Raw genomic sequence first — 13,144 nt, 5'->3', positions numbered from 1 at the left:
GGATATAATTATAAACATGAGCATACAAGAGAAAGAACTCTACAGATTGGAGAAAAAAAAGATTTTTAAAACTGTAAAGTTAAATTATTGATATTTGAAACTCAGTAAACAAGTTGAGCATATACAGTAAAGAAAGAAAAGAAAATAGAACAGAAGAAAGCAGCTTATGATAGAGAATTCAAGGGTCTAAAAGTGTATAATCAAAGTAACAGAACAAGGGGATGTTAAGCAGTTTCCTGGCCTCTGTATGATGCAAATCTGATGCAAATACCACCCTCTACCCTCAGTTGTGAAAATTAAGGTGTTCAGACATTACCAAGTGTCTCTGAGGCACAAAATCCCTCCAGTTGAGAATCACTACCATTAAAAAACATATGAGAAACACAAATTACTGGCCTATTTCACTTATGGTTATGAATGTAAAAATCCTAAAAAAAATAATTGCAAATTGGATTTAATAGCAAATGAAATATTAAGTCCAGTTGAATTTTGAAATGCAAAGATGATTATATATATGAAAATCTATAAGATTATAGTCCATGTTGACACATTAAAGAAAAACCCTACGTCCTTTCATAAATATATATGTATATGTGTCTCTACATACATGTATATACATGCACACACCATATACTAGGGTGTCCACTAGTAGGCGCTTCTTTCACCTCTGTATTTTCCTTTTTAATTTACACCTTATAGTAACCAACCTGTAATCTGAATTAAGAAACCATGCTTTAAGTTCAGCACTATGCATGAGGAAAAGGGATCCCACGTAACTGAACTAATCACAGAAGCCTTCTCCACAAGTTTATAGATCTTTAGAGAAAAGAATAAAAAAGTAAGAATAGCTAACAAGGCCATTTACAAATGTTTCATTTCCATTGAAAAGTAGACTCCAGATTTATTTTAATAGTACAACAAATGTTTACTATGTTGATCTGTATTTTATTTCATTTTATTTTATTATTTTGTTTTATTTTTTTAATAATAAAAGATGGGAAAAGATTAATGAAGTGCTAAAAGATCTGTATTTTAAAAAGCAATTCCAAGAAGTTACATTCAACTTATATTAGTGCAAAAAAAAAAAAGTGTTTTCAAAAGATTAATTCTATATCTGTAGCATTCAATAGAATGGTTTTTAAAACCAACCAACCCTTACTGTTAGCATCCAGTAAATAAATATGAATGACTCATTAGTGCACTCCCATGAATTGAAATGCTCATTTGCAGTGGCTTTAGAATGCACCCAATTTCAAAATGACCTCTATTATTTTTTATTTAATTATGTATGTAAATGAATCTGAGATCACTATATGTTCTACAATCCAGCAAAGCTGGTTCTCTAACATCACTACGTCTACCAGCCATTTAAGGAAATGAATAGGAAAAGATTATGAGATGTAAGGAGACTGTGAGCTGGTTCTTTACTCTGGAGGATGCTGCACTCCAAACCACCATCCCCAGAGCTACATCTCACTAAGCAGGAAGTCAGTGGTAGCTCAGGGTCACACTCCTGATTCTCACAAATCCTGACCTCCCTCAGACTCAGTCTGTGCAAAAGGACATGGGTTAAGCGAAACCATGGAAATCACTTCTCTAAATGTTTTGACGATTGTGTGAAGAGCAACTAACTTCAATTAAATATGAGATAATTGCAGGTAAATGAATTAGGGGGTACAAAGTGTATCATGACTTATTAGCCTGATAGTTATTATAAACATAATTGCAATAGTTATACCTACCACCGGCTAATTGCTGTGCTGGGCACTTCAAATATATCTATAATAAGGATGACGGTGATAACAATACTCAACTGAAAGAAACAAAGAGATTGCTGCCAGTCAGGGAAAGGAAGAGGCGTGAAAAGAAAGTCTCCTCATGTAGTCCATGCTGTCTTCAGCCGTCACTGTCCCAGTTTTCATTAGGACACCATGGGGTCCTTTAGTCCTCCTGTTCTGGGATATTGAATCAATGGCGAGAACACCACTGACAGATAATCTCAGCAGTAATAAAGATTTAAAGGAACCTGTGTAAATTTAGGGCTTGCCTTTATTAATTTACACTCTCCCGGGCAGAGGACCTTGCTTGGGGTGTGGCCTATTTCAGGAAAGCCCAAAGGCAGTTGCCTTTGAGTATCTGTCTGCTTACCTGGGGCTTTTCTTGTCGCTGCCTGCCAGAATTTGCCAGAAGGGACTGAGTCACACTGCTTCCTGAGAATTTGATAAATCTCTAACCTACTCATACCTACAACTTGTCTTGCCTGGGCAGTCCCAATCAAACCCACAGCCTCAGACCCAGTTGCCTTCAGCTGGATGTCCTTTGTTTATTTTGTTTTCTCCTACTAACTTACTCACATATGGCCCATCGGAAATAGACATTGTCACAGGTGAAAAATGAGGAGGATTTTTGTTAAGTCAGTGAGAAAACATAGTTAGAATACATACACTTCTAAGAGATATAAAAAAATGCTTTAGCATTTTAGTAATATGACTAGATGGGGGGAATCAGAAAGGATAGTAATAAGACATCCTACAGCGTTCCTTTTAACTTGAATATCTCTCCTTAGAGAATAAGAAAAGAGACCAGTCTCTGGCCCCCATTATATTCCCAATATGGGCAGTAACTGAATTTATAAATGGGAGTAAAATTCATAGTTATCATCTGAACACCGACCATATACCACCCACTATGCTAAATGCTTTAGATGCATTATCTTATTTAATCCCATGGCAACTTTTGTGATTTTACAAAGTACCATTATCCCAAATATAGATGAGAGAAGAGTCTTAGCAAGACTGAATAAAATTCACAGGGCTTTCTGAACTGTTAAGTGAGAGACTGAGATTCTAATCCAGGTATCTTTGAATCCAGTGCATTTAACTCCATGCAATGATGCCGTAGAATACCATTCTATAAGGTCTGGGCTGATGTTTCAATCTTTGCCTCTAATCGGTAAACTCCTTCAGGGCAGAATTTATTTCTCATTAATTTTTATATTCGCAGAATATGGAATAATGCCTGTTACAGAACAGGGACTCAATGATTGTCAAATGAACCAAATGATGAATTAATAAATAAAGGCAGGCAGGAATTAATTTTAAAAGGAGACAGTAAATTGAAGTTTGTGAAAAAAGCTAATTCTGCACCAAGAATACTATCCCTGTTGTTGGTTTGGTGCCCCTCCATTTCCACTGTACCAACATATGAGTATTTTATGATAAGCACCATTTTTACTTTAGAATTAAATGAAATGCTTTCGAAAATATGTACTTTACCCAGGGATTTAAATGAACGATTGAAATTCCATAATCAGAACATGACACAACCAAGAAAGCGTATAATCATATGTTTCCTATAATAAGCTACTTGAAGTGTTCTTAGGGTTACAATTTTGTAATCTAGACATGAGAGGAAGATCTCTGCTCTTGACAACATTCAACACAGGCACTTCGACTGGCTTTGGATAAAAGACAAACCCCTTCTTTTGCATTACATAGATGTTCTCTCTTTCCTTATCTGTAAGCGGACAGTCCTAACTGTTACCTTCACATCCTCTGCCATCTTTCTCCAGCTTCTGGCAAGCTCGACCCTTGCAGTAGTAACTGCCAATCGTATCACGGCATTGGTTCTGACAGGCACCATTGTCAATGGTACATTCATTTATATCTGCAATTGAATATTTAAACAGAATTAGCCTCCTTTCACCAGACGCATAAAAAGACTTCAGTGGCTCTCTTAAAAACGTACCATAACAGAATGACTATTCCTTGACCTCAGATTAAATGAGATAACACTACTATATCTTACTTTAATTAGAACTAATGTACTCTAATTTTGATGTAAAGGAAAAGGCAAGTCATAGCCTTTGGCACTTGAAATATTTTTGAACAGTGTACTAAGGAGTTGTTTAGTCTTATGGAATTTGGAGACTTACAATATACATCCAGAAATTTCATATTCAGGTCATCATTTGATGACTCACAGATAGTGAGTCAGAACACTAGGTTGCCTATTTGTCCATTAAGTAAAGGTTGTTACTGGCTTCTCAAGTAAATAACTATTGAGCACCCCCGCTATATATCTGGCACTGTGCTGGGCAGGGTGGTAGTAGAGGTAGAAACATAGTTCCAAGGTTTCCAGTGGTCAAAATCCAGGTGGGGTTGAGGACCACAAGGAAGTGTGATTTGGTTGCGTCCATGTACTGGATATGTCCACACTCCATTCTAAATCTGCGGCCAGAGCCTATCTTTACAGAGGTCTCCCCCTCATCCAGTTTAGAGGTAATAAGCATCCCAACACGTCTGCAGATTTGAGAGTGGTATGTCCTGCTCACAAGAGGCTGCTCTCCTCCATGTTCCCTAACTGACCCACTAAATCTTTGCCTCAGGAGATGAGTGTGGCTGGAAGAGAGAGAGGGTAGAAAGGGCATGAAGGAAGTGGGGAGGAGCAGGTAAAAATGATAGAGAGTCAGAAGGAAAATGTTTCTTCCGAAAGAGCAGAAGCAGCTGACAAAGTAGAAGCACAGAAAAAGAAGGGCTGAGTGGTCCTGACTGCGGAACCATGAGGACAGGGCACTGATCCTGGAGGAGTGAAGAACTGACAGGCAGAGTGAGCTGTGGTGCTTCCTTACCAGATGTTACGGTCTGAGGCATGGCTGCGCAGGTGTTGAGACCGCTTTTGTTTGTTTTTAGGTGACTTTTTATTGAAATGTGCCATAGACACAGAAAAATATATAAATCCTAAGTATACTGTTGGGTGAGTTTTTCAGATACAGAATAGACCAATGTAACCACACTAAAGAGAACATTACCCTGCCTGGCTGAAGGTAGCAATGAGCTCAATCTTTAATCACTAAGGGTTACAGGTTTTGTCTTTTTGAACTGTATAGGCAGAATCATACTGTATTTGTGTCTCTGTTGTGGCTTCTTTTTTAAAAAAGACTTTTATTTATTTATTTGAGACAGAGAAAGAGAGAGAGCGAACAAGCACAAGCAGGGGGAGGCAGAGAGAGAGAGGGAGCAGTAGACTCCCTGCTGAACAGGGAGCCCAACATGGGGCTCAATCCCAGGATCTTGGGATCATAACCTGAGCCAAAGGCAGACACTTAACCTCCTGAGCCACCCAGGTGCCCCTGTGTCTGGTGTCTTTCAGCATTCTGCTTCTGAGATATACCCATGTTGTTGTATACACTTGCAGTTTGTTCATTCCCATTCCTGTATATTATACAATTCTATAAATACACCACAATTTTAATTGACCCATTTCATAGCTGATGAGATATTGGATATTTTCATATTTGGGGGTTAAGAGTGCTGTTATAAACATTCTCAGAACTGTTTTCAGTGAACTAATGTGTGCACTTCTGTTGTGTAATATATCTAGGACTGGAATTGCTAGGTCAAAAAGTATGATATGCTTGGCTTTGGTAGTTATAGCCACATAGTCTTCTAAAGAAGTTAGGATCTAAGTTATACTCTCACCAATGGTATATTAGATACCAGATGCTACTCATGCATCCCTGCCAACATCTGGGATAGTCTCTTTTATTTTGTTTTATTTTTACTCTTCTGGGAGAGTGTATAATATTATCATATTATAATCTCTAATTTGCATTTTCTTGATGACTAGTTAGTTTAAGCACATTTTCATGTTATTGTGCATTTAGATAACATCTTGTTGATGTGCTTGTTCAAATATTTTGTCCATTTGTCCAGTTCTTAAATTACTGGTTACTTTACTAGGGGGTAAGATACAATGTTAAATAGCAGTGGTAGTAATGATCGTCTTTGCCTTCTGAATGCAGAAGGATTTTTTTTTTCTTAACATTTAACTGTTAAGCATGATGTCTACATAGTTGGGTTTTTAAAATAGATTAGTTTTATCAGATTAAAGGATAGTTTTTTTTTTAACATTTCACTATTAGATATGATGTGCACATAGTTGGGATTTTTTTTATAGATAAATTTTAACAGATTAAGAAATGTCCTTTCTACCCCTAGTTTCTTTACTATTTGTATTATAAATAGATGTTAATAAAGATAGTTATATGGTTTTTCTTGTTCATTCTGTTAATGCAATAAATAGAGCTGATTGATTTTTGTATCCCTGAAGTAAAGGTGGTCATGATACAGTACCTTTTTAATATATTTCTGGATTCGGTTAGCTACTATTTTGTTTAGAATTTTTGAGATTATATTTATGAGAAAGACTTGTCTATATTTTTTATTTCTTATAATATCCTTGTTATATTTTGGCATCCAGATCATACTGGATACGCAAAACAACTGGGAAAGGTTTTTCCTCTTCTTCTATTCTCTGAGATAATCTATATAAGATTGTTGTCATTTCTTACTTAAATGTTTGGATGAGTTCCTCTATGATTCCATCTGGGCCTGGGATTATGATTGTGTACTTATGCGTATGTGTGTATGTGTGTGTGTGCATAGTTTTTAAATACAGATTCAGTTTCTTTAGCAAATATAAGAATATTCAGATTTTTATTTAAACATGTAAAAAGATTGTTTCAAGGAATTTGTCTTTATCATGTAAATTTTCAAATATATTGCTGTTAAGTTGTTCACAATAGTCTCACACTTTTTAATATCTGTCTAATTTGTAGTGAGGTTCCCTTTCTTATTCCTGAAATAAGTGTCTTCTTATTTCTTAAAATAAGCATCTTCTCTATTATTTTTGATCAGCTTTGGTATCTATCTATCTATTTCATCTTTAAAAAACAAATTTTTGGCTTTATTGGTTTTTCAGTATTCCACATTTTTCCATTTAATGACATTAGCACTGTGATCTCTATCATTGCTTTCCTTCTACTTTCTTTAGATTTCTTTCACTGCTCTGCTTCTAAGTTGTTGAGATGGAAATTTATATCATTTATTTTTAGACTTTCTTCTTTTAAAATATTTCTGGTTATCTACAAATGGGTAACAAACCACTCCCAAATTCATTTAAAAAGGCAATTGACTGGGGTGCCTGGGTGGCTCAGTTAGTTAAGTGTCTGACTCTTGATCTCACTGGGTGTGGTGCATAAATAATAAATCATGGAACACTAAAAAAATAAAATTAAATTAACAACAACAACAACAAAAAGAAAGCAGAAAGAAAAAGAAAGGCAATCTACTGTTATCTTTCACATTTCTGAGGACTGACGGATTCAGTTTGATAGTCCTCATTTGGGATTTCAAGTATGGTAGCAGTCAAGTGACAGTCAGGGTTAAGCTTACATAAGGCCTTTTAACTCATATGTTGGGATTGGGGCTGAGATCGTTGGAATATTTGCGTGGTTGGTGGGGCATTGATATCTCTCTCCACGTGCCCAAATTTGACTTTCTCACTAAATGGTGGTCTAAAGGTAGAGACATTTTACAAGGTGGTTATCATTCCTCAGAGAGACTTTCTAAGAGATCCAAACAGAAGCTACAAAGCTCCTTATGACATTATCTTTGAAGTACATTGGATTGTTTCTTAGGTATCTTTTGGTTAAAGCAGTCACAGGCCAACTGAGAGTCTAGGATCTGGAGAAATTCCTTCCCATAATGTGGGAATTGCCGTTTCCAGGAAAGAAAGAAATTGATGGCAGTGTTCTTGGACAGAGCATACCACAGTAATATAAATTTTCCTAAAAATAAATTATTAGCTGTATCCCACAGGTTTTCTTGTGTTACAATGTATCATCACTCAATTCAAAATATTTCCTAATCTACATTAACCCTTCTTTGGGTTATTTCAAGATACATTTTGAAGGTTTTTTCAAACTTTTGTGGCATTTCCAATCATCTTGTTCATATAAAACGCTGTATCAATTTGGCCAGCTACACAGTATAACTTACATGACTTCAATTTTTCAAAACTTATTAAGGTTTGCTTTATATTCCAGCATATTGTCAATTTTGGTTTAAAAAAAATCTGTGTACTGGAAAATAAGATCTACAATTCTCAGGTGCTACAGTTTCTCTAAATATATATGCAATAGACATATTACATGTATATACATATTTTATATACATATTTCAAATATGTACAAATATGTATATTTAATGAGTTCGAGTTTATTAATCATGTTTTTCATATCATTGTATCATTGTATCCTTAAGGACTTTTTTATATGTTTATGGTATCGGTTAGTACAATCTACATGATTTTATGTCTGTCCTTTTATGACTACAAGTTGTGTTTTATATATATTGAAGCTCTATTGTAAGTGACATACAAATTTAGAATTGCCACATCTTCCTAGCAAATTAACGCTTTGTTATTTTAAAATGCTCTTCTTTAGATACAGCTATATTTCTTTCATTAAACTTGAGGTTTAATGATATTGATATAGCTTTATAATTTTTCTTTTGGTTTGTGTTTGCATGACATTTTATGCTCTAAACTTTTAACTTTTTCTATATGCATATATTTAAGAAACTATATCCATAGATTTATATTTGTCTATATGTGTTATTTTAAATATTCCAATATCCTTAAGCTGTGATATTATATCATTGACTTTAATGTAATTACTGACATATTTGGATTAAAGTTATCATTTTACTATTTTTCTAAATTTCTACATATTTTATGTTACTTTTGCTCTCTACTACTTTGTTCTCTTGAATTTATTATTTTACTGTTCTATTTGCACTCTATATTAGATTGTCAGTTATACATCCTTTATTATTCTTTGAGTAGTTACTCTAGATATTAAAACATCTATTATTAAATTCTAATATAAATTAGTACTTTAACTACTTCCCTGGCAATGCTAGAACTTACATTTTAACTCCATTTATGCTTTTCCTGCTTTTATGCTATTGCTATCATGGTTTTTAATTTCAGATCTTTAGACCCCATAACACTTATTATTATTTTATAATAGTCAATAATGTGGTATATAAACAATGAATTTTGGAACAATGAAAAAAATTAAATTAAATTAAATTTTAAAAATAATAACTTAGACATCCATATATTTATCTTTTCTGCTATTCATTACTACTTCTTGCACTTCTGTGTTTCTTTCTGGAATAATGTTCCCTCTGCCTGAAAATTGCTTTTAGTGTCTTTTCATGTGGATCTTCTGGGTTTTGGTTTTTGTTTTTTCAGGTTTTGTGTGTCAGGAACTGATAGGCTTTTACTTTAATTTTTAAATAAACTTTTATAAAACTTTAGAATAGTTTTAGACTTTGCAGAAAAAACTACAAAGATAGTACAAAGTGCAAAAGATAGTACAGGCAGCTTCTCAGTGAAGCTCACTGCTACCACCAGCAACAGGCTCCTGCCCACTATCCCTGCCAGCAGCACCTCTGAAAAGCTTTATGCCATCCTGTGGGCCGTAGTCATACCCTCACCAAGATCTGAATTTCAGCCTGGTGGGTGGGCAAGGGGAGAATGCTTCCAAGTCCATTCTGTTCTTGGATAAGCTCCTTCAGTCCTAGACATAATGGCTGTTCCCTACCATCTGCTATTCCTATATTCTCTTCCATTCTCTTTATCTTTCTGAGTACTTTATCTTCAGTTTTTAATTAATTATCTATAGTACTTTTCTCCCCCGATCAAATACTTGCTGTGGTTTCTGTCTTTTATTGGACTTTGACTAACATACATTCTCTTCAGTATCTTGATCCATCAAATTTTGGCTTCCATTATAGATTTGAATTCCAATTTATATCTCCTTAGCTCTGTGTATCTTTTCCCCTCATTAGCATCCACTTTCTTTTCACTTTTTCAGCTTGTCCCATTATGTTACTTATGAATCAACCCCTCAGGGGTTTACCCTGAGTCACCTCACTGACTTTCCTGACTGCTATGATATTCTCTGTTGTCTTCAGGTGAGTGATTTTTATATTATATGCAACGTTTTAAGCTTTTCCCAGCTAGAGAATTGGTTTGCTAATATTTACGCCATCATAGCCAGTAAAAGAAATCCTATTCACACTATTTCTTGATCTTCCTTACCTTTCCTTACGGTAGTCCAAAGAAAACCTCATTAATTGGGTCAGTGCAAACTTGTTTATTTTTCTTAACAATCTGACTCAGTCAACAAGCCAGGTATTCAAGACTAATAATCATGAAATGATTAAGACTCTATAAATAGGTCCTGAGCTTTGTGCTACAGGATATCATAGGAAGATCAGTGAAGACTGAATTCCTAAGAAATACTAGAGTATAAGTTTACATACCAGTTTGGATATTATTCTCTAAGCTCGGTTGCTGAAAAGAGAATTTATGTTGGAATAGATCGTATATCAAGAGTCTTGTAATTCTACTCTTAAGAATTTATCAAGAAATATATTCCATAAGAATTTGACTGTGTTAGACACTTTAACATTCACAGTATCATGAAAACCTCATTATAAACTGATGGACATACAAAATTATATTTATTCAAAAAACTAAGGTCATTAAAAGGAAAACTGAAGATAATACAGATATTAAGCAAACCATTTCTAACCTAAATGTTCACCAATATAGGAATTTTAAAATACATTAACTATGTCACTTCAGTGCAGCCATTACAAGTTGTAATTATAATGGCTATAAAACAACATGGAAAACTGTTATGTTGAAATAGATTACAAATTATTTCTACATTTCAATCACAATTATTAAAGGCATATATCCTTATGGAGAAATCTTGGAAAAATTAAAAATTAAATATTTTGACATATAACAGTGGTGGAATGATGTCTTTTAAAGTTTTAGTTTTTGTTATAATATCGCTGATGCCATCATTCTTTTAAAAAATAGGTCTGAAATTTCTGACAGGTAATAAAAAAACAAAGAATAATACAATAGTTTATATAATTTTCAGGTGACTGTTCAGATGAAAATACTTGTTTTTTTAGGGAGGATGCATTTTTTGCTGGCATTAAATTCTTATGGCAAATTGTTACATGAGTTTTGAATATAAGGGTCATTAGATAAGATGACAAAGCCTTTAACAGAATTTTTCAGAAAGTGCCAAAGTTTTCTTCATCAATTTTTACATACTTCTCTCAAGGAAATCCTGTACAAGGGATGGAGATAAGGAGGAGGAGGGCAGTACCCTAGCATGTCACCTCTAATACAATAAAAGAAAACTGTTTTAATCTGTCTTTCACATTAGGTAGCTCTCAACTTAAAATTGTTTGAATAAAGTGGTTGTTTTTGCTACTAAAAATATTTGAAAATTCCTTCCCTAGACTGTTATACCTGGTCAAGGGGGAGTTTGAGGTAAGGCCTTCTACTCCTAAAGAATGTGAACAGGTATATATCTGTGAGATAATATGAAAGATAATAATCAATTAAGATTCCTAGTTTGGGGGGCACCTGGGTGGCTCAGTAGGTTAAGCCTCTGTCTTCCGCTCAGGTCATGATCTCAGGGTCCTGGGATCGAGCCCCACATTGGGCTCTCTGCTCAGCAGGGAGCCTGCTTCCCCCTCTCTCTCTGCCTGCTGCTCTAACTGCTTGTTATCTTTCTGTCACATAAATAAATAAAATCTTTTTAAAAAATTCCTAGTTTAAATTCCTGAAATATTAAAATAATGAGTATCATGTATGAAGATCCCTTTCCATATATGTCTACTTTACTTAAACCTAACAGTAAATGTACATTATTAATAAATATCAGACAGAATTTGGCCTTTTCAAAAACTCATAATCAAACTAGCAAGATAGGACTTACCCATTGGCAGGAGATAATAAATAAAATATCTAAATAATTAGATATTTTGTTGGTCAAAATGACTAATGTACAAAAATAGTATAAAAAGGACCTAAAATCTCTTCCTTCTACTCAGGAAGAAGTTTAATAGACATAAAATCGCAAAAGATATTTTAGAAATACACTTTATATCGTTGAACCTAAAATAATACCAGTAGTAAAAAGCATAAATGAAAAGGCTGATAGACTTCCCCACATAAACTTGAAAATCTCCCATTCAGAAAGGCCAATAAGAAATGAGGGGAAAAAAAATATTGACACATGTAAGGCAAAGGGGAGAAATCTTTAATATATAAAATAATTACTATGTATCAAAAGATAAAGATGAGCTCCCCCAAACAGAAATTTTGTTTAACAAAATAAAATAAATTGAAATCAGAAATATAAATATCTAATAAATGTCAAATGTTGTTAAGCTTAATCAACAAGCAAAGAAATTAAAACTAAAATAAAATGAACATTCTTTCTCTATTAGAGTTACAAAGATTAAAATCAATGCTAATATGTATAGGCTTTTTTAGGGTGTGGCAAAAGTGATGAACCATGTTTACTAATGAGGGTACAAACTGGGCAATGATTTCTGATTCAAGTATCAACAAAGATCAGATGGTGGCTAATATGTCTAAATTACCCAAAACAATCTACAAATTTAATGCAATCCCTATCAAAATTCCAATAACGTTTTCTATAGAACCAGAACAAATAATCCTAAAATGTATAAGGAAGCAAAAGATTCCAAATAGCCAAAGTAATCTTGAGAAAGAAGAAAAAAGTAGGAGATATCATAGTCCCAGATTTCAAGAATATACTACAAAGTTAAAATAATCAAACAGTATGATACTGGCAAAGAAAAAAGAAAAAGACACTTAGATCAATGGAAAAGGATAAAGAGCCCAGAAATAAACCCATGCTTATATGGTCAATTAATCTCCAACAAAGGGGGCAAGAATATACAATGAGAAAAGACAGTCTTCAATAAATGATGTTGGGAAAACCAGACAGTTATATGTAAAAGAATGAAACTGGACAATTATCTTATGCTATGCACAAAATAAACTCAAAATGGATTAAAGACCTAAATGTGAGATATGAAACCATAAAACTCTTAAAAGAAAACATAGGCAGTAATCTCTTTGATGTCAACCTTAGCGACACTTTTCTAGATATGTCTCCTCAGGAAATGGAAACAAAAGCAAAAATAAACTATTGAGACTACACCAAAATATAAAGCTTTCTGCACAGTGAAGGAGATTATCAACAAAACGAAAAGGCTTCCTCCTGCATGGGAGAAGATATCTGTAAATAACATATCCAAAAAGGGTTTAATACCCAAAATATTTAAAGAAACTACACAATTCAACACCAAAAAAATAAGGATAATTCCATTAAGAAAATGGGGAGAGAGCCCGAATAGACATTTTTCCAAGGAAGACATACAGATGG

The 13,144-nt window shown here is 34.0% G+C and overlaps 1 protein-coding gene across 1 annotated transcript in view; it reads right to left on the bottom strand.

Moving 5' to 3' along the window:
- The window catches only part of LOC122910098 (EGF-like and EMI domain-containing protein 1), a 176,437-nt gene that overhangs the window by 141,473 nt on the left and 21,820 nt on the right, over positions 1–13,144 (bottom strand). The window contains 1 exon segment of the mRNA XM_044254816.1: positions 3,544–3,666. Coding sequence (XP_044110751.1) covers positions 3,544–3,666 — 123 coding nt within the window.

The sequence above is a fragment of the Neovison vison genome, chromosome 6, assembly GCF_020171115.1.
Source record: "Neovison vison isolate M4711 chromosome 6, ASM_NN_V1, whole genome shotgun sequence".
Classification (NCBI taxonomy): Eukaryota; Metazoa; Chordata; class Mammalia; order Carnivora; family Mustelidae; genus Neogale; species Neogale vison.
The sequence above is the reverse complement of the archived record's forward strand: the minus strand, read 5'-3'. Positions and strand labels throughout refer to the sequence as shown.